The sequence below is a fragment of the Vicia villosa genome, linkage group LG1 (genome assembly GCF_029867415.1).
Source record: "Vicia villosa cultivar HV-30 ecotype Madison, WI linkage group LG1, Vvil1.0, whole genome shotgun sequence".
In the NCBI taxonomy this organism is placed as follows: Eukaryota; Viridiplantae; Streptophyta; class Magnoliopsida; order Fabales; family Fabaceae; genus Vicia; species Vicia villosa.
In genome coordinates this window covers 145,365,412-145,388,592 of record NC_081180.1, presented here as the reverse complement: position 1 = coordinate 145,388,592, position 23,181 = coordinate 145,365,412, and the positions used below count along the sequence as shown (strand labels likewise).

Below are 23,181 nucleotides of genomic sequence, written 5' to 3'. Positions count from 1 at the left end.
TGGGGATGTTTGTTGATAATTATCTGTTTTGATGAATTCCATGAATTTGGTGTTGTATGATGTTTGATGATGCATAATATATGTTATATGTGTGCATGATATATGTTGTGTGGCTGTTTTGTGGTGTTTGATTAACTTGAATCAATTTGGTCGAGGTTGAGGAATTTGGGATTCAGGTTCGTATGTTGTCAATTGCGATGGGGATCTCTGATCTGGTCAGCTCGCGCCGCGTCCAATTGTTGGCGCTGCGAACTGCTTGGCAGAAAGCTTAAGGAAAATTATTTCACTCAGTTTGCGCCGTGTCCCTTGTTGGCGCCGCGAAGGTGTCGTTTCCTGGCAGCGCATCGTGAACAATGCGTGGCGCCGCGAAGGTGTTGTTTCCTGGCAGCGCATCATGAACAATGCATGGCGCCGCGAAGGTGTTGTTTTCTGGCAGCGCATCGTGAACAATGCATGGCGCCGCGTGCTGCTAGTAATTTTTGAAAAGTTTAAAGATGCATAACTTTCGAACCGTTGTCCTGTTTTTAGTGTCGTTTGGAGCAGGATGAAGCTTATGAAATATTCTTTGTTTTATAATAATGAAATGAGCAGCATCTTGAATTTATTTTATCATCATTTGTTCGTTTTGATGTATGATGTGTTGTGGATATAAATGATAAGATATGACGATGTATGCTATGTTTAAAATATGAGTCGTATGATGATTTGTTTGAATTGTATGAAGAAACTTATGAGACATCCTATGCGAGGATATGAGTATGATGTGACTGTTTGTTAGTTTGATGGATGATGTATTATTGACATACATGATGAAATGTGACAATATAAGATGCGTTGAGAATATGATAATGTGATGATTGTTGAGAATTGTATAATGATGATTGATTGTTTTGGAAGATGTGGATACATGTATGTTATTTCTTATTGATGATGATGATTGATGTGGATACATGTATGTTCTTTAATGATGATGATGATGATTGATTGTATTTGAATGATGCTAATGTATATAAACATACTTTGATGATGATGATGATGATGATGATGATGATGATGATGATGGTTGAGTATTGGTTGATGTTACTAATAGACTTGACGATGGTATAAGTATGTTTTATATAATGTTTGCATTCATTCATAATCATTTGTTGAGGGTTGAATCCTGATGATGTGGGGATTCAGTGAAGGGCATAATTCTCATTGTGTGGAATTTGTGCTGGCAGGGCCTTATCTGGATGAGGATGGATCGGTCGGTGGGTTATTCCCATTGATGATGTTGGTACCATATGCATAGTGTCAGTTCATTCATATGCATGATTTTATAACATGATTGGATGTTTTCCAGTGTTATGATTTTGTTATGATGTGTTAGTTTGATGAGGATGAAACTTGTCTGAATTCTGAATATGTTTTCAATTGGGTGAATGATGTAACTATGATGTGTTATTATTTATGATTCAATAATATTTGTTAATTTGAATGAGACTCACCCTTACTGTTGACATTTTCAGATTGGCGAGTAACAGCTTTTGGCTTGGTGAGGATTAGCTCATAGGCCAGTTTGTTTAGTATAGCGTCGGTGTCATGCTCTGATATTGTAACACTGGGGGAACGCTAGTTTAGAGTTTATGATGATACTCTATTTTGTTGTTATCGGATTAATTTTGTGAGATATTACATAGATGATGTTATGCTTATCCGTTGGTTAATGTTCCGCTGTGTAGAAACATGATTTTGTTAAATTGATGATTAGTTCCTAAGTGAAGCATGACAATTGATTTATGTTAAATTGTTTTAAATTGAATTGTGGCACCCTTGTATTCATGATACTCTGATATAATTATTTAAATTGCCGCGGGGTTTTGAAGGGTGTTACAATAGTGGTACCAGAGCAGGTCGGTCCGTCCGGCCAATTGTGTTGAGTTGCACGACAGTTGAATACTGTCCGCGTATTATCCCTTTGGTACGCGACATGTGAGTGAATCACTGTCGATACTTGGTTGTTTGTTGCGGAAGTTGGTTTGAAACAAGTGGAGGAGAAGCTTCGCTTCTCGGTTATGTTTCAGTTGTAAGGCGATTGATTCAGTAGGCTGTTGTTGGCAATAGTGCAAGCGTTGTTGGAGTTTGTTGTTTCCCGAATCGAAGGTGACTTGGAATTAAAACTTGGCTGGTAATTAAGTTGGAGCATCTTGAAGGAGGATGATTAGATGTAATTGATGACTATCTATAGGAGAGGGAATTTAGAAAACTGCAATGTATCAACTCTGCTGGCGGACTGCGAAGTTGTTAGTGAGTAGCCTTGCGTCTCGGAAGAGGTTTAGTTGTAAGTTTACAAAGAAGATCGCTGTCCTGATGTTTCGGCGATGGAATGTGTCGCTCAAGTTATAAGAAGCTTGGGAGCGAAGGGATGTGATAAGGGGATGTTTGGAATGTGATTGGTTTGCAGATGATGAGTTTTGGAGCGGAATTTCCGTAAGAAAACGCAGGAAAATTGTTGTATCGTTATGAAACTTCGAAAATTCATAAATGGAGTTCTGGACATCCGATTTGAGTTCCGTTTGAAGCTTCGGAAAGCTAAAGAGATGAAATTTGTTATAAAAATGGTTGCAGCAGCTGTAACATATTTAATTGTGACAGAATGACGTTGGAAAGAGGTGAAGTTACGGTTACGCTTGTTCTTAGAACTAGACTTGTTTGTTGGTACTGCACGGGGTGTCAGTGTCAGAGTTGAACGGATTGAAGGAATATTTAAAAGGGTTATTGAGAAGCAATTTTAGGAATTAAATGTACCATTTGAGGAGTTTTGGAGATATCGTATAGATTTTCGCTGCATGATGTCGATGTTGCATTTCGGATGACGATGGAAAATTCATATCTTGAGTTCCGAGTGTCGGATTAATGTGCCATTTGAACCTACTAAGAGGAGAGATTAAGTTATAACTTATGGGAGAGTTATAAATACAGTAGAGTAATCCTATGAGGAGAGATTCCAAAGTCGGTTAAGGAAGCATGAAGCTTATTGAATCAGAATGGTTATTACCGCGATTGTTTGAAACGAAATTGAATAGAACATGTTGTTGACGAATAAAGTGATGAGATGTTCGGTCATAAAGATGATTTGAGTGCCGATGGATTTTAGTGAGGAGTGAATTAGTAGTAAAGGTGAAATAAACTTTAGAACGGTTGAAGTCGTATTTGTGATGCCCAAGTAACGACAAGTATAAAAGAGGAATTGTAGAGAATTTCTAACACCTATTGATATGAGGAAGACTTTGTTGATATTCCGAGTGAAATAATATTGGGATGCGAAAGACGTCATGAGATTGGGAGTAAAACCATGAGTTATGAATGTTGTCGTGGTCTTTTACTAAGATGAGGATTTTGATTTGGAACGAGATGAATAGTAATGTACGAGTATATTAGTGATTCTAAAGTTGAGAAGTACTTAACAAGTGTGTGATGCTAAATGACTATGAAGCGGATTGTGTGAAATGTTTGGACGTTGGTGTCTCACCGACAAGATCCAATGAGGAGGGGATGTGCAAGTTGTAAAGACTCAAAGTGAATTATTGAACTATGACGATGTTACTGAGTTTGGGTGCAAACTCAGAAAGGACACTATTATGTAGTAACGACAGTTTATGCTTAAATATGGTTGTCGACTATCTATTGACAAATTGAGGACTTGATCACCCTTAATCTCTTGTTGATAGTAGACGGAATCATATAGATGGGATGAGCTTGTTTGTTACCTTAATGGTTTAAGATATGATGAATACTAAGCCGTGAGAATAATCACTCACCATGTTATGTGAACTTATGAAGAAGTGAATACGAAAGAGTGCAATATATTGGATGATGACTTAAGACGGGTAATCAGAGTCGCGCAGCGAAAGTGTGATGTGGAGTAGTGTGCGAGTACTACTCATGGGCAGTGAGGAATTAATATGTCGGGAGCCTACGTAGAGAACATGAATTGATCTATATGTTAGATTTAGAATCTAATGGATGCAAGGATGTCGTGCTAGAGAATTAGAACTCTTTTGAATAATTGCCGAGATGATGAGCATGTTATTGTGGTTGTATGTGGTTGACGAGTATGTATTCGGCGAAGTTAAGACGATGAGTTGATACTATATGATGCTATAATAATTTTGTGTTATTATAAGGTGTTATTGTAGATTTCCAGATATAATGAGGAATTATACTCTATGAAGGACGAAGTTGATTTAATTCTTAGAGAATGACGGGAATCAGTTTGAGCTATTTTGTAAGCAGTAGTATATCGAGGCTGATGAGTGTGATTATAACTACTTGTGTGTACTCGTTCTGATGGTTAGAATGTTTAAATAGAGGAAGTAAATCAAGAATTTGTTTTTTAGTGCGACTAAGTAATGCTAAATGGTAGATTAGTACCATGAATGGTAAAGAATGATTCTTGAACGAATGAGTAAAGAGGGCCAGAGTGGGTATAACTCAGAAATCTAATTGGTAATGATGGTTGTAACGAGTAACCAGAGTAGTGCGGTGAAAGCGAAATGTAACGTGTTGGATAATTGCTGGTGTGACTTGAGAGGAGTCAGATAGTTGAAATTCAATGGTATAGGAATATGATTATTGAGTTTCTTGAAGGAAGCGGTTGATGAAAAGTGTAAGTATTATTTTATCGTTCAAATGAAAAAGTATGTTTAAGGTTGGTACGTTCGGTAGATGGAATGCATTACTGCAGTGTTGATCAGATGTAGTCATGACATGGGTTGCGTAATTATATTATTCAGTTACCGGCCGTAGTGTATAGGTTGTACCTCAATGTTCTAATGTTGTTAACCTTTTGGAGATATAACGAGTGGTGTACTTTTGGATGGTCAAATGCGACGTAAGAGCTGGGATTTGATTGTATGAAACATGTTTCTGTTGGTAATATCAAATGGATTTTGATGATCGACTGACGGGAATGTTACTTGGAAACTAGAGAGTTAGACGAAGAACTCCTATTTGGAACATCTCACTGGAAGTAGGTTTTCGAGGACGAAAACTCTTTTAGTGGGGGAGAGTTGTAACACCCCATATTTTACATTTATTAATTTAATGGGAGTTTAAATTAATTTCTTGGATTATTGGTATTTTAATTGGACTTAAGTTGGAAATTGTGTAAAATAAGCTATTGGGCCAAGTTGTGGTTAGTAATGGGAGGGGTGTGATTGATAGGCCCTATTACTAAAGTTATTTTGCTTTATTTTCATAAAATAAGAAAAAGAAGAAAATTGGAAAATAGAAGAGGAAAACCTAAGAGGAAGAAGGAGAGAGCTCATGGGCAAAGACCTATTTTCGTATTCATGGAGCAGATCCCACAAATCATGTCATAACTCTTTGCTCGTAACTCCAAATCAGGTAATTCTTGAAGATTCGGATTCTACACGAAATTTCCTTCGAATTGATATATTAATTTGTGTCAAGGAGGTTTTTGATGAGGGAGTTAAGCGAGTTTGAAGATGGGAGATTCTTGTTGAATTTGAGGAAAAAGGGCTTACGGGTTTGATGGAGAAGAAGGGGAAAAGTCCAGATTCTTGATTAAGGTAAGGAGGGACTCTTCCGATTAACATCTATTATCGGGTTATGGATAATATGACTGATATAGGTATATTATTTCATGTCAATTGAGTCGTATGATAGAGTTGGGATTTTGGGGATGTTTGTGGATAATTATCTGTTTTGATGAATTCCATGAATTTGGTGTTGTATGATGTTTGATGATGCATAATATATGTTATATGTGTGTATGATATATGTTGTGTGGCGGTTTTGTGGTGTTTTATTAACTTGAATCGATTTGGTCGAGGTTGAGGAATTTGGGATTCAGGTTCGTATGCTGTCAATTGCGATGGGGATCTCTGATCTGGTCAGTTCGCGTTGCGTCCAATTGTTGGCACCGCGAACTGCTTGGCAGAAAGCTTAAGGAAAATTATTTCACTAATTCCGTGCCGCATCCCTTGTTGGCGCCGCGAAGGTGTCGTTTCCTGGCAGCGCGTCGCGAACAATGCGTGGTGCCGCATGCTGCTAGTAATTTTTGAAAAGTTTAAAGATGCATAACTTTCGAACCGTTGTCCTGTTTTTAGTGCCGTTTCAAGCCGGATGAAGCTTATGAAATATTCTTTGTTTTATAATAATGAAATGAGCAGCATCTTGAATTTATTTTATCATCATTTGCTCGTTTTGATGTATGATGTGTTGTGGATATATATGATAAGATATGACGATGTATGCTATGTTTAAAATATGAGTCGTATGATGATTTGTTTGAATTGTATGACGAAGCTTATGAGACATCCTATGCGAGGATATGAGTATGATGTGACTGTTTGTTAGTTTTGATGGATGATGTATTGTTGACATACATGATGAAATGTGACAATATAAGATGCGTTGAGAATATGATTATGTGATGATTGTTGAGAATTGTATAATGATGATTGATTGTTTTGGAAGATGTGGATACATGTATGTTATTTCTTATTGATGATGATGATGATTGATGTGGATACATGTATGTTCTTTAATGATGATGATGATGATGATGATTGATTGATTGTATTTGAATGATGCTAATGTATATAAACATACTTTGATGATGATGATGATGATGATGGTTGAGTATTGGATGATGTTACTCATAGACTTGACGATGGTATAAGTATGTTTCATATAATGTTTGAATTCATTCATAATCATTTGTTGAGGGCTGAATCCTGATGATGTGGGGATTCAGTGAAGGGCATAATTCCCGTTGTGTGGAGTTTGTGATGGCAGGGCCGTATCTGGATGAGGATGGATCGGTCGGTGGGTTATTCCCATTGATGATGTTGGTACCATATGCATAGTTTCAGTTCATTCATATGCATGATTTTATAACATGATTGGATGTTTTCCAGTGTTATGATTTTGTTATGATGTGTTAGTTTGATGAGGATGAAACTTGTCTGAATTCTGAATATGTTTTCAATTGGGTGAATGATGTAACTATGATGTGTTATTATTTATGATTCAATAACATTTGTTAATTTGAATGAGACTCACCCTTACTGTTGACATTTTCAGATTGGCGAGTAACGGCTTTTGGCTTGGTGAGGATTAGCTCATAGGCCAGTTTGTTTTGTATAGCGTCAGTGTCATGCTCTGATATTGTAACACTGGGGGAACGCTAGTTTAGAGTTTATGATGATACTCTATTTTGTTGTTATCGGATTAATTTTGTGAGGTATTGCATAGATGATGTTATGCTTATCCGTTGGTTAATGTTCCACTGTGTAGAAACATGATTTTGTTAAATTGATGATTCGTTCCTAAGTGAAGCATGGCAATTGATTTATGATAAATTGTTTTAAATTGAATTGTGGCACCCTTGTATTCATGATACTCTGATATAATTATTTAAATTGTCGCAGGGTTTTGAAGGGTGTTACAGTTATGCTTTTGACAAATTCAGATCTTATCTGCTTGGGTCTAAAGTTATTGTTTATACTAATCATGCTGCTTTAAAGTATTTGTTTGCTAAGCAGGAATCCAAGCCTTGAATTTTGAGGTGGATACTGCTCCTTCAGGAATTTGATATTGAAATCAAGGATAAAAAGGGGTGTGAGAATACTGTTGCAGATCACTTATCTCGCATGTCCCCGATTAAGGAAACTGGAGGAACATCCAATCCAAGACACATTTGCTGATGAAAGAATCCTAGCTGTTACTGGAATCCCGTGGTTTGCTGACTATGCAAACTACTTGGTAGGTGGAGTTATACCTGATGATTTTAGTGCTAACCAAAAGAAAAAGTTTCTTTATAATTGCATGTTTTATTTGTGGGATGACCCATTCCTATACAAAAGGGGAGTGGATGGCCTAATCAGAAGATGTGTTACCAAAGAAGAGCAGAGAGATATACTGAAGGCTTGTCACGATTCTGAGTATGGAGGACACTTTAGTGGAGATAGAACGGCAGCAAAAGTCCTCCAATCCGGGTTCTATTGCCCTACTCTATTCAAGGATGCCCACTACTTAGTCTGAGAATGTGACAGATGCCAAAGAACAGGTAACATTACAAGGAGAAACCAGATGCCACAAAATTCCATGTTTAAGGTAGAACTGTTTGATGTGTGGGGTATTGATTTTATGGGACCGTTTCCACCATCATTTGGAAATAATTACATCTTGGTGGCGGTCGATTATGTGTCCAAGTGGGTAGAAGCTATAGCATTAGCCACAAATGATGCTAAAGTAGTTGTGAGTTTTCTCAGACACAATATCTTCTCCCGGTTTAGGGTACCGAGAGCTTTGATTAATGATGAAGGCACTCACTTCCTGAATAAGCTTATGGAGAATTTGTTAAGAAAGTACAATGTGAAGCACAAAATTGCAACACCTTATCACCCTCAGACGAGTGGACAGGTGGAAGTTTCTACCAGGCAGATTAAGCATATATTGGAAAAGACTGTTAGTGCTTCTAGGAAATACTGGGTTGTGAAATTGGATGATGGGCTCTGGGCTTACAGGACAGCATTCAAAACACCTATAGGTATGTCTCCTTATCAACTTGTTTATGGTAAAGCTTGCCATTTGCCGCTCGAACTCGAGCACAAGGCATTTTGGGCCACCAAATTCTTAAATCTCGATTCCAAAAAAGCTGATGGTTCTCGAATTCTCCAACTCCATGAGTTAGAAGAATTTAGGAACTATGCTTATGAGAATGCCAAAATATATAAAGAAAACACAAAAAAATGGCATGATCAGAGGATCGAGAAGAAATAATTTTGGGAAGGCCAGTTTGTTTTATTGTTCAACTCTAGGTTGAAGCTATTCCCTGGGATGTTAAAGTCAAGGTGGTCTGGACCGTCCGTGGTCACTAAAGTATTCCCTCATGGAGCGGTGGAGGTAAAAAACCCACATAATGGGGATATTTTCAAAGTCAACGGACAGAGGTTGAAACCTTACTATCAAATTCAAGAGGTAGGTCTGATTCACTATCTTCGTCTCACATCTTGATGTGGAGACCGTCGAGCCATGCGACGTTAAACGAAGCGCTGCTTGGGAGGCAACCCAAGGAAGGTACAATTTATTTTTACCAAAAATTTCTTTAATTTTCACGCAATAAAAAAAAAAGAAAAAGAAAAAGAGATGAAATTTTTTTGCTGTCCATACGCGTATGAAGCTTGGTATACGCGTATGGCACTTTGGAAACTGGTGACTTTTACTCTAGTCGTCTGCGTATGATACGCGTATGGGAGGGATGATACGTACCCATATGCGTATGAGCTTACATACGAGATCTGAATACGCAATTTTAAACTTTTGACCGTTGGTACGTGCGTATGGAAGGTTCTATACGCGTATGGGTCTGCCTGGTACGAGATCTAAAATTTTTACCAACAAAAACCCCTCTGCCTATACGCGTATGGAGCATATGATACGCGTATGGCCCTTCCATTTCGTGTATGATACGCGTATCATATTCTGGCCCCACTATTTATAATTTTCTGACATTTCTTGTTCATTATTCTATTTTTGCATACGCGCAGTTCTCGTATTGCTCTTATTTTCTCTGCAAAATTGTAGATTTCTGAGTGTCTGTTCCCAAGTTTTCAGGTTTCATTGTTCTTCCTTCTCAACCATGGCACCTTATGATCGAAACAGATTCAGATCTGCTACACATCAAGCAAAGTTCAAAAGTTTAGCCACCAGAAACATCATTGAAGAAAGATCCTGGACACTAACACCTGAGGAACTACCTGAAGTCCAAGTTGTTCTTCAGGAACAAAAGTTAACATATCTGAACGAGCGTATTAAACCTGTTAGCAGAGTTTTGGTCCAAGAATTTTATGCCAACGCCTTCAGGACGGGCTCAGAGGAAAATCCAGTTTTGGAGTCTAAAGTTCGGGGTAAAAAAGTGAATTTCAGTGCTGACAAGATTAATCGGATCTTGAAATTAAAACCCCTTGATGAACATTGCCAATACCAGGAGAATAAAATGTCCATGAAAAGATTCTGACCGTATGAAGAGATGAAAAATATGTTGCTTCAAGAAGGAAAAAAACTAGCAACCTACTACCAGAGCCTCACCTTCAAAGATGATGGTTGTGGATTTGGCTCCAATTCCAAAAGCTTGGGCTTTCTTTATCCATCACACTCTGAGCACAAATCAAAGTGGCTCTGATCTAATTGCTGAAAGAGCATTGTTGCTGCATTTCTTTCTAACCCATCGTCCTGTGAACATTGGTCAAATCATCTCTTCAGACATGGATGACATAGCGCAATCTTTTTCCAAGAAAGCACTGGGTCACGCATCTGTGATTTATTTGCTATGCAGGAAAGCAGGGGTACCTGATCTTGATGGACCAGTGGTGAGGCCGGCTAAACCTTTGGGGTTGAGTTGGTTGGCCCTCATTGCACCTCACAACATACAGAGCGAGGAACCTAGGGCGGATTGTTCAGGACCGAGCGGCACAGCGGCACCTCAGATTCCCACCTCCGCACCAAAGAGTACCACCGCTGCACCAACAGCTTCAGCTTCTGGTTCATCATCTTTTGCTGCAGAAATGATGGATGAGAACTCCCGTTTGTATCGGTTTATGATGTCAGGGTGGTGTATATGGCAAAACCAGTGCATTCAGAGGGGTATCCCAACACGATACATGTGTCACCAGACTAATTTGTGGAACGATGCTCAACGTTTCTGTGACTGTTACTCTGGCCCATCTGATGATCCCAATTTCGGACATGTTCACATTCAAGGATTCCCTCAACCATTTCAGATGGGGGGATCCTATGTTCAGCAGGAACAGCCACAACAGCAACCCACACCTCAGCAGCAACCCACACCTCAGCAGCAACCTACACATCAGCAACTACCAGTGTCTCCATTGGATGCGTTCGTACAGGGTGATCATTTTGATATCGAGACCCACATCAGTTTTGATACGGACATGCAGGACAGGGATGGCAAGACTGATATGTAGCGAACCCTTTTTTATTTTCTGTTTCTTGTGTTAGTGTGTTTTTATCTCTTTGTCCTGATGTACTTTTGTTAGTCTTTTGTTATGTTGTTTCTTTTTGTGCTATTTTCAGTTTCTCTATAATCGCCCGTTTGGGCATAACTTATTAATGAATCTCATGCTTTTATCATCCAGTCTGAATTTATTGTTTATAGAGATGGTGGTTCTAACTATATTGGGTGACATTGATTCTAGACTCCATCTGTGTAAATCATCCAATCATGTTACCTTGCTCATAGATAATTTTGACTCAAGATCGGACGCACTATAGTCAACGTCATCCCTAAAAACAAACAACTTTGTGATGACTTTTGTGAAAATTCACCATATAGAGAGATATCAGGAGACCTGTCAAATTCAACCTACCATGGTGAGATCAGATACAGCCTATAGTTCATTCATTTCCATGAGAGATATTCAGGTATGATTCTACTATTCAGAGTTTGCATGCGTCCTTTTCTTTTGTATACTGCATAATAACACACTGAGGCAAGTTTGTTCTTTCAGTCTAGAGCCTTTTGTAGTCACCTTATCATGATTATCCCTTGTTAACCAATTTCGAGCCTGAAAAAGAAAAAAAACTATTGTTTCTTTTATTCTTTCTAACACACCCTGGTTTAATTATTCATTCCCCTGTTTCAAGTATGCAAATTACAATTGTTTGTTTGTCGGCTTTGGTGTAAGTTTGGGGTTGCTGTTGGAATAGCAACATGTAAGTTTGGGGTAGCTATGCACTGATATTCAAAAGATGAATTCACAGTATGAATACCGTAAAGAAAATTAGGCACAAAAAAAAAAGAAGAGGAGCTTAATAAGCTTACAATGAAAAGGTACTCATAAATAATTGCATTGAACTACCGGAAAATAGTATATAAAGATCCAACAGTAACCGTGCTAAGTAACGTGATGCATACTTGTAACTTGTATCTTTGTATATCCTTTTGTTTTATCCCACCTATACCCTAACCTCATTACAACCTTAAAGACCTCAAAAGTGTGTGAATTATGTTTGTTAACAGAGAATAGGATTTGTTCGAACTATTGAGTGAGTATTACATATTATGAAATTGAGTGTAAACACTTTAACCTTTGAGAGAATTGGTGAGAGTTTGAAATAAGCTGACAGGTCGAATGATGCTCAAAATGGAAGTGTGTCTGAGCAATGGTTGCAACAAGCTGAAAAAATTCAAGGGTGACGATTGAACGAGGTGCGAAAGATTTCACAAGTATTGTGGTAAGAAGTTGTTTCAAATAAGTTTGGGGTGATATGATTGGTTTTGATTCAAAGTTGCTTGAGGACGAGCAACAATTCAAGTTTGGGGTTGTGATCAGTCACCAGTTGTGTAGTATTTCACCATTTAAAAAGCAAAAATTCAGGTAAAACTGTCTGATTTAACACATGATTTTAAGTCATTTGAGTCGTATTGTGTCAAAGTATAGTTTGTTTAAAGCAATCTCTTTCTAGTTCTTTTTACGCTCTTTTGGTATAGTTGTGTTGGTTTCAGGCTCGAGAGTATGGATGTTCAAAACAGGAGCACGGAACTGGGCCAGGCAAGTGGAGAAAGTAGAAAATCTAAGGTAAGAAAGACCATACGCGTATGGCACAACTGATACGCGTATGGATCAACAAAGTGGCGCACCTCAAACGCGTTCTGAGATTCTCAAGGCAAAAAATGGTTCTGCTCATACGCGTATGGTGTTGTCATACGCGTATGGACTTGGCTTGTACGCGTCCCATACGCCCTCTAGCGATTTGTAGTGTAAAAAACATTTCTGCTCATACGCGTATTAGTTTGCTCCATACGCGTATGAAGGCCCAATTTGGCTGAAAAGCCCAAGCTGCACTATTTAACCAGAAAAATGTTATTTTTCACGGGGGGGGGGGGGGGAGATTTTGAAGGACGAAAAACATATCTGAAGAGCTGGAGAACTCAGAATTTGGCAAGGGTTTCACATCATTCAAGATTCTACACAATTGAAGATTGATTCCTCGACAGATTTTGTAATGATAACAATTCTTTTCATCGTTTTATTTTTAATCATGAGTAGCTAAACCCCCCATTTCTAAGGGGGGTGACCCTGATTCTGAATGTAATGAATTCGAGTTTGTTAATGCAGTAATCTTGTTATTCATTGTTAAATTGATTTGTTCTTATTACCGTTCTTAATGCGTAAACCGTCGGAAAAACGGGTTGTGAGTTTTTTATAAATATATTGAGCTGGGCAACCATTGTTTATCGACCTGAATAAGAACATCTGATAATAAATTTCACCTAGGACTAGGGATACTTTATCTTAACCGGAAAATTCTCGATATTTGAATGCTTGATCATAACCGTAATTGACTATGGACATAGAAATTAGGGTGTGTGTTCAAAGATCTTCCCACTAAGGATTTAGGATTAGATGCCCTAGAGAACCAGTAATTGACTGCTGTGAATTATATTATTGCATTGATAAGTCGAAATTATAGCATGAAGAATCATTCACCTACCCCTAGCATACTACTCATATCTGTTACTCGTTTAACTATTTTCTTGCTCTTTCTAATTGAAAATTTTAGTCATAATTTTACCAACCAAACCAAATACCAGAGACCTTTTGTTTAATTGAATTCATCTTTCAACTCTATGTCCTCAAGCAGTCCTTGAGATCGACATTCAGAGAAAACTCCTTTTATTACTACAACAGGCAAAAATAGTACACTTGCTATTTTCCTATCACCTTCCAAAAGGGTTGATCCTTTTCCTTTTTAGACTTGAGTTGGCTAGAAGCTTTGTCCTTAGTTTCGTTTTCATCCTTAGGATCAACTTCTTCGCTCTCTACAGACTGTTCGTCTCCCTCATCAATATTGGACAACTGAGGGTTATCCCCCATGTCAATGTCTTGATAAATGTGGGGAATGTCTGGCGATGAATCATTCGAACGATCGTCTTCGACTGGCTCAGTGTTCTGAACAACTTTTGGAGCACCATCATTTTCAATTTCTGAAGTAAGAAGAGGATTGGCTTGTGAAGTTTGTTTTGGAGAAACTACAAGTATCATCAAGTCCTCAATCAGATATTTCGAAGAAAAACCTTGTTAAATAAAGCGGATAGACACAGGTACACACCCGGAGGATTGTTAACTAAGGGGATGTCATTCAAAGGGTTACTTGTTTTGAGACTAGAGGTGATAGTGCCTGCATCATCCTACACATACAGAAAAGGTTAGATCGAATTCAAAAGTCAGTATGGAACTTGTAACAGAATAATAAAGTAAGTTTCTACCTTGGTAAGAATATTGTTTGGGCTATAATTGTGGCTTTCGACGACGGGGGTGTTCCCAGCCGGCTTTTGAAGCTGTTCGTCAAATGATTTTTGGCCACTCGAAGCTGTGGGCTTCGAAGCCCCAGACTCCTTCTCTTGGACCAAACTGGTGGTGGCTCTTTGCCTTTTCTTGGTCACCAGTTTTGTGTGAGGAGGAGATTTATCCTCACCATCTGATTCAATGGTGATGCTTTCAGGGGCACCTTTCCTTTTTTTGTGGGGTGGGTGATGGTTTTCGAGTATTCTGAAAAGAAATATGTTAGAATTACGTAAGAAACCAAAGGTTTTTCAAACCAAAAAGAAAAATTAATTACCAAAGGTTTTGGTTTGCTGGTCTTGTTAAATTCTTCGCTAGTCTGTTTGTCCTTCGAAGGAACAACAGGCTTGCGAGTATTGGCATCAGGTTCCTTGATGTTTTGTCTTCGATTGAGAGTTGTAATCAAAGCAAGACAAGTTAATATAAAGACATAAAAGAAAGAAAGAAAAATACCAATTGAAATGTTTCTTCAGTTCTAAACCTTCGGGTATTGGAGTCAGAACACGAACGTGTTCGAGGCCAATATGAAGACAACCTTTGAAACTGTCTAAGGTGTGCTTAGTTGGAACCACTCGTTCGACATGTTTTTTAGATTCTTCGCAAAGAGTTTTAGGGACATTCCCACAAACGAACCAGCCTGGAAAAGGGGGACTTAAAGCCACACCAAAATCAGCACTGGGTAATAGAGGGAATTTTGGGGGATACATTTTGAAAGCCGTCTCATAACGTTATTTAGGACGAACATATGAAGGTAATTTCAATTTGTCCAGTTTTTTAGAAAACTTTTCGCTTAAAGTAATCGCTGCCTCATGAAGGGTCCGACTAAGATCACTAAGCCTATAGATAGTTTCAATGAAATTTTGGAATGCTTGTATTTCTTTAATATGCGTCGAAGTACCTTTCTGAAAATGCTCCTGCGTAGAAGCAAAAGTCTCAGTCAGTTCATGTGAAACGCCAGCAACATCAAAGATTTGTTGGTTGTAGTAGTCAGCCAACCATTTGTGAAATTCCATGGTGGTATAGAATGTAGGTTCGAAAGATATGGGAGCTGATAGAGAGGTGACACCAATGTATCTGGCAGTCTTTGATTCGAAGCTCTCTTCGGTCGAATACATGGTGTGCAAGCACATATGACTCTTCTTGTCATACAAACATTTGGGTTTAATTTGTACAAGCCCAAACTGTCTCAAAACGAGATTGGGTTGGTAGCTAAGAAGGCCATAATGGCTCTTCGTGATTCGCAATCGATGGTACAACATTTTAGGAGTTAAAAAGGCCTCCCAAATGGCCATTTATTCAGCATGTTGATCTGGAGAAGAAGCAGGAAATTTTCGTGTAAACCATTCAGGGCCTACTTTCCTTTTGACAAATGGAGCCATTGAAGGACTAAAACTATAACGTTTAGCAAACATCATTATATAGGCTCGAAATGCCTCTGGTAGTTGACCTCCTTTTTCTTGGGGAGTTAAGTAGGCTAGCCTCGTCCATTCGACCGTCTGGTTATTGACAGCTGTGTCATCTTCGTCAACTAATCCCTTCTTTGGGAGGACAACTTCGAAGGTTGCATTGAGCCACAATTGTAATAACCAAAAGGGCCCAGCAAAAAGCAGAGAAGTCCCAGCTTCATATGCTCTCAAGAAATCAACAGATTCACCCAGGCTCTCATAAAGGTACCCTAGAATCATTTGGCTCAGATCCAGCTTCATGCCTGCATTAAGTTGATTGGCCATGCAAAGATACCTTTTCGCCACTTGTAGAGACCTCGAGCAGAAAACGCATCTCGACAGCCAAAGTGCCAAGAAGGCAGTGTGTTCTTCGTTAGAGACTTCGTCACTATCCTTGATATGATGTTTTGTTATGAAAGTGGTGTAGGTGGCTTTACTTTCGCCAAACTTAATGGTGTCAGTATCCATGTAGTTAGGGTTGAAGTTTACTCCTGTTGGTCGAAGCCCTGTGATAGCAGCTATATCGAATAGGGTAGGGGTAACCATCCCACATGCGAGATGAAAAGTGTTGTGAGATGCGTCCCATAAATACATGGACGCTACCAACATAGACCGGTTATATGCTAATCCAGTCTTCGACAACTGAACTAAGTCATAAATCCCTAATTCTTTCCCGAAAGGGGCTTTCTTTGATTCGACATTAGCTAACCAGGCGTAGTAAGGTTCAAGATCTTTTGCTAGAGGGATAGACCTAAATACCCTAAGTGTATTAGTCATGTACTCTAACCTAATGGTCTCTTGGGCTAGAGAAGTCCTAGTCGAAGAACCTACAACATTTGTGTTCTCAACAAAGAGCAATTTACCCTTATCATCTAGTTTATCCTTACTAACTAGGGGCCTAGTTTTGTAGTAAGCTAGGAAAAAGTTATCCTGTAAATGAGCATTAGGACCAAGCAGAGGACCCATGAATGCATGAGCCTTACCAGAAATTTTGTAAAGGATTATTACCTAAGAAGCATAAATGGAGCGTCTTTCCTATAGGTAAGGTTCTGGTATGTATTCTTGATTCCCAACAAGTACTGGATGGTGAAGCTCTAGAACAGGTTGAGAAGCTTCTGTGATTTGTGTTTACTGGGCATGTTCAGTTGAGGAAGCCATTGATGAAGAAAGTTTGTTTGAAGAAGATGAAGAGAGATTTGAAGAAATTTGGCGTTTTTTAGAGAAGAAAGCAAAGAGTGTGATTGTGAAAGAAACGGGAAAAGTTACATAAGTGACTAAAGTCACTATTTATAGGGTCAGAAAATAGCCCCTTCAAATTTCTAATTAATTTATTAATGGAGTTAGTGAGGCACGTGGCCAAAGATGATTGGTTCGCTAGACGGTTTCGCAGTTAATAGCCTCACTCCTAGTTCCTAAGAGTAATGATCAGACATAATGGCGCATGATTTTGAGAAGACGTTTTGAAAGAAAGGTCATGATGACTCTGACGTCATTCAGAATCTTGGAATTCAAAGATATTGAGAGGTCGAAATCTAAAAGTATCAAGAAATGCCTATTTCTATTTATGTTTCGAAACAGGCATTTATTGGGGCAATTTGTTAGCTGGAGATTTCGACATAATGTATGTGTTCTTCGAAGACATATGTCTCGAGGAAGGAATGGCTTGTAATGACTATTTTTTATTATGTGTTAGGATTTTTTTCCTAATCGAAGTAAAATATAAGTGAATTACCTTCGAAGCCTAAGGACTGAAAAGACTTAGGATATTCTGATATATTTTATTATTATTTTGCAAAGACACGTTGCTTCGCGTAAAAAAGTTTCGAGCGGGAGGATTTGAATTTTAAAGTGCTTCGTTTGAATCCAGAAGGACACGTGGAACTTCAGGAATTCAAAGCGCATGCAAACGAGCAACGTGGCATCTCCTTAGAGTAGGACCATTAGGGTCAAATTAGTATAAATAAGGGTCTTAGTGGTAGGATCCAGGGGTGTTCATTTTGTACAAATTACTCACAAATCACTCAAGTACCAAGCGTAAGAGAAAGAGTTTTCGCTGAGAAATGTACGTGTAACACCATTACATTTTCAATATTTATCCTTCATTTTATAAACACGAGTCATTTAATTGTCTTTACATTTCCCGTCGAATCATTTACATTTACAATCCAGTTACTTCGAATTACTTTATGCAATTTCTCTCATTGCACTGTCTGTTATATTATCTTTTACATCAAGCCTTAGATTAAAGCATTTCTTGTAGAAGTAAAACTTAGAAATATGACTTCAATTATCACAATAGACACTTTTCGACATATGTCCTAGGATCAATCTAGTCGATCCTGCGAGTAACTAAAATATATTTAATAATTTGGAGGACTAGCAGTTGTTTACCGGAAATCACCGTAAACACACAGATACTTTGAGTTTTTCTTGCAATGTTACAAAATGCAACCTCTAACACCGAATACAAATTCTACTTATATAGATGTTAAAAATAATTACTACTAAACGTTCGACTAATCACAACTTGCCACGTATTCATTCCATGCACAACTGCTTTTTGACAACTTCCACACGTCTTTGGCAACTGCTTGCAAAAGCTGCTTTTTTCAAGTGCCTACACCTCCAACACTAGCTTACATAATCTGAAGCAAAAATTGGTTAAGTCCCCACATAATTTTCCTGTAAATTTCGACTATCTAAGCTGTGATCTTTCCAAACCAAATACTCTTCGACACCTTTCATTTCGACTAATCATTCTTTCTTTGTCCTTTGATTTCAAAACTCTTACGCCTTTATTCATGCTTTGGTCGAAAATTCCTGACTAATTCAACGACTGGATTCAAGTATATATAACAACTCTAAATGAATTAACCCATGCTCCATGTCTACATCAAAACATACATGATTTTTACTCTTCATTATGTACAACACTATATGTGTGACAAATAGTTTCATAAATAACCTATAAATAATAGTATAGACAAATTATTTCATTGAAACATTAGTAAAGAGATAGATTTTTGTGTATGAGGAAATTATTAAAGAGAGCTGCATGTAAGTTTATATGGCATGAAATCCTCGTTTTATTTAGAATGAAAAAAGAGGCCAAATACATATATACACCACACACATATATGTTATAAATTCATATGTGTGATTATGAGTCCCGTGAAGAATTTAGCCTCTAAAGTGGAATATATACATACTATAGCGTAAAGTGCATGCCTCTCATGTACTCCTTCTATCCTTTGATTTTGGGAACCGTCACTACCAGCTTCCCGCCGGTGCAAACGGCGGTAACTCTCTCCGGCTGCGTGCAAGGCGGAAGCCGAAACCGCCATAAATCAACACTACAAGAAGACCGTCTCTCCTGCTTACCATCCACCACTACATCACCACCGTCGAATCTCTTTATCACAATCTTAGTTATCCCCGGAAGAATCTCGATTGCGTGCGCACGCACACCACCGGAATTGAAAATATTCGTCTTGTTACATGAAGCAACGAATCGGAAAAACTGCGGTGTTTCTTCGATCGAAACGTCGGCGTCTGAAGGAAAAGGAAGCTCGAGCATTCTGGCGAAAACATGCGGAAGCCTCCATAGCTTCTTTGTATTCGCGTTTGGTGTGGATGAAACGACGACGTGTTGCGATCGTTTCTTCGCGAAGGGGTTAACAGTTGTAAGCTTCTTTGCGAACATGCCTTGAATCTGTTTGTGTTATTGTTTGTTAGAGGTGAGTTTTTGGAAGTTTGAAAGTTTTGTTATGGGAATGTTTTTGTTCGATGGTGATATATAGAGTTTAGTTTTGTATGGTTTGACGAAACTACCCTTGAAGAGAACATTGAATTGATTGGTTGCTTTTGTTTTCTTTGTTCGAAGGAATCGTGAAATGTTTTTGCTCTAAAAGAAACGAATAGAATCTTTGTTCTGTGATTTATGTGTAATATAGGTAAAGTTAGCAAACAGATTAATACAAAATATGGATTAGGAAATTTTGTTTGCTGTGTCACGGGTTTTATTTAGCTTTCTAATTAAATTTTAATAAATAAATTAATTGTTATGTAGTGTCATGTAAAATACGTAAGCAGTGTGTATCAGAATCATTCACAAATAATATTTTATTTGTGATTAAAAAAAATTAAAAATTTAACAGATGTGATTATGAGAGCGACAATGTAAATTTACACTCTTAATGCATGTCAATTAAGTTTTTAGTAAAATATATGTTCAAGTAATCTCATAAAATCATACTTGATATAAATACATATTCCTTTTTTATTTAATTGTTTGAATTCTTTTCTTTTCATTTGGACCTCAAATGTAAAGGTTCTTTTAGTGGTGGGTGAGGAAGACTTGGATGAAAAACTCAAATTAAGTATTAACTTGATCTACACTTTTTAGGAATTAATAACTAATTTTTAATCATTCCTACTTTATATAATATAGTTAAGTGGTTAACATGAATTGACAAATGGGTGTATTGTATTGCAAATCAGGTATAGTAGTATATTGCTTTTAAAAAAAAAAAAAGAAAAGGTATAGTAGTATATATTCTCTTAGCACAAGATAGAAAGATTCCTGTCAGACTCCACTTTGTGTGTGGTGCTTATAGCCACTCAAACATATATATATATATATATATATATATATATATATATATATATATATATATATATATATATATATATAAGGAAGCCTATCAACCCTTTTTCTTTTGTATTCTATGAAAATTTTTTCACCCACCTCCCAACCTTCTTGCCCATCCCTGGTAAATTTACCACAATACCCCTTGTTTCGGAAGTTCATTTCCGAAACTGTACTTTTTTTCTTAAAAAAGGTGTTTTCGGAAATGCATCTCCGAAAACGTGTTTTTTTTAATATAAAATATTGATTTCGGAGATGCATCTCCGAAATAAAGTTACTTTTTCAAAAAATGTGGTGTTTCGGAAGTTCATCTCCGAACGCACCCCCCTTGGGGAATTCGGAAATGAACTTCCGAAAATATGTCTGGACAGAAGAAAATGAAAAACAACAACAATTCGCTTTATTTAATCGGGTGAAGATTACAACGATAATATTACATATAATTAAAGTTACATATTGTTGATCACAGGTAGGTGGGGATGAGTCAACATTTTGATAACATCGTCCGCCGATCTTTGAAGTTTCGCGTCCAACTCGATCGGGCCTTTCAAAGAAAATCGGTCGAACGTTGTCCACATAACCGCCAAATCTTCGTCGTTCTTGATCTCAAAAGGTGTGAACTTAATGCCTCCCTCGTCGTTAAGCGATGGCGAGCGGTTTTGGATATGCAGAAATATTTTCGAAAATGAACTTCCGAAAATATTAACGGTTTTGACATTTTCGGAGGTTCATTTCCGAAGACAAAAAAAATTCAAAAAAAAAAGCGCTTCGGAAGTTCATTTTCGAAGCAGGGGTAGTTTTGGTTTTTCGCTGGGGTGACCCCCATAGGGAGGTGGCTAAAGAAAAAATCTCTTTGATTGATTTTTGTGAAATTGATTTATGTAATCTATTATAATTTTATTGTTAATTAATATAAAAATTAATATTTATAACGATAACTGTTTTTTTGGTTTCAGAAAATTTAAGTGATTTGAACTTTTTATTAAGATTAGATCAGACCTCAAAACTCAACAAGCATTCAAAGCTATATTATAATGATAACTTTGTAGGTTATAAAAGATAAATAAATTATCTTTTAAGAGAAAGTGATAATATTGAATCCTTTATTTATCTTTGATTATAATATTGATTGGTCTATGAGGAATATGTTACAAATTACTTGTCAATAATCAAGTATATCTTAGTGAGAATAGTTTTATTCGTAAATTTTATTCTGTTATTTTTGTGGTCGAGTATGTATGGGATTTGACATGTTAGTGAGAATAGTTTTATTCGTAAATTTTATTCTATTATTTTATTGTATTTAAAATGTAATATTACAATGTATTAAGACTATTATTTAATTAGTTAAAATTATAATGGTCTAATCAATATTAAACTTATGGTTAAAAACATAAATGTTATTAAATATAAGGTTATTGTGTAGATACCATAAGCGGATATCTAATATGATGAAGGGTTAAATTAGAATATTGAAAACTAAAAAATAATCATACGATTATTTATATGGGTTATAGTCCTTATTTGTAGAGCGGTCGATACACACGGTTTAACAAGATTCTCTCTTAAAGAGATTAAAAAAACCCTAAGGAACCCTACAAATTGGAATATCACATACCTCCAACCCTCAACGATTTTAATGGGAAACTCTGGTACGCTTCCGCTTTCATTCTCTGATTGAATTCTAGTATGAGTTTAAGAGATATGAGTTGATGGGATATGAAGTCATAAGGTTTTCTGTTTTTGACCTCTATATGGATAGAGATACATAATGCATTGAACAGATCTAACAAATGAGTTCTCCCATTTATAAATGCTCAAGTCACCACATTCATATCCAATGTGAGACTATTTCTCCACTACTTACACTTGCTATATATTCTCAACACTTCCCTTCAAGTGTGAGTCCATAATGCTCCCCCTCACTCCCCCTCAAGTGTGACTCCACAATGCTCCCTCATACTTGTACCGCACATAACGTTTCTTACTCACCACCCTTGTGGCGCTGTTGATTTTTCGATACAACTAAGTCGGTCCCTTTCTCGAACCAAAGGCTCACGATATCATTTGTTGGGGGCATTGATATATAGTGTAGGACTAGACACCATTGTGACACACCACTTATTCGTCCAAAACCTTAAGGTGATAGGTGAGTGGGTTCTCCCATTTATAAATGCTCAAGTCACCACATTCCTATTCAATGTGAGACTATTTTCCCACTACTCACACTTGCTATATATTCTCAACACTTTGTCATTATTTTTTTTGGATTCAGTGTACCAATTTCATAATCAAAATTATGATGCTTGCTTACATGAAAATTATATGCTTCAATATTTTCAGAATTAAAATTTCAAAATCAAAATCAGTATTAGTTGATTACGTAAAAATTTGTAGGCATCCCCAAAATTATGTTGTTTTAACTAATCTGAATTGTCCTTGATTTCATTGTATTATCATTGTTTTGAGCTACTGTCAACTGCCTTGGATCTTTTGTTATTCAAGGTTGTAAAAAATTGTGAGAATTTGGTCGAACTCTAGTGGGTCAAAGAGTAGCTTCCTGTTTCGACAGAGAATATGTCGAAGACTTACATACTGTAGTCAAAGTGTGTTCTAGTATATGTGTTATACCCCAAAATTTGCCCGCATCTTTTTTCAAGAAAACTCCAATCTGGAAATTAAGAGTCTCATATAATCATGGATTTTT

The 23,181-nt window shown here is 37.2% G+C and overlaps 2 protein-coding genes across 2 annotated transcripts; one reads left to right on the top strand and one right to left on the bottom strand.

Moving 5' to 3' along the window:
- Window positions 1-8,103: 8,103 nt before the first annotated feature.
- Window positions 8,104-8,796, top strand: LOC131656610 (uncharacterized). Its single transcript, XM_058926283.1, has one exon. The coding sequence runs from the start codon at window positions 8,104-8,106 to the stop codon at window positions 8,794-8,796; it is 693 nt and encodes a 230-aa protein (XP_058782266.1).
- A 10,028-nt stretch (window positions 8,797-18,824) lies between these two features.
- Window positions 18,825-19,602, bottom strand: LOC131618773 (uncharacterized). The gene has a single exon (XM_058889937.1). It carries the CDS (start codon window positions 19,527-19,529, stop codon window positions 19,071-19,073), a length of 459 nt encoding a protein of 152 aa, XP_058745920.1. The 5' UTR covers window positions 19,530-19,602; the 3' UTR covers window positions 18,825-19,070.
- Window positions 19,603-23,181: the final 3,579 nt, after the last annotated feature.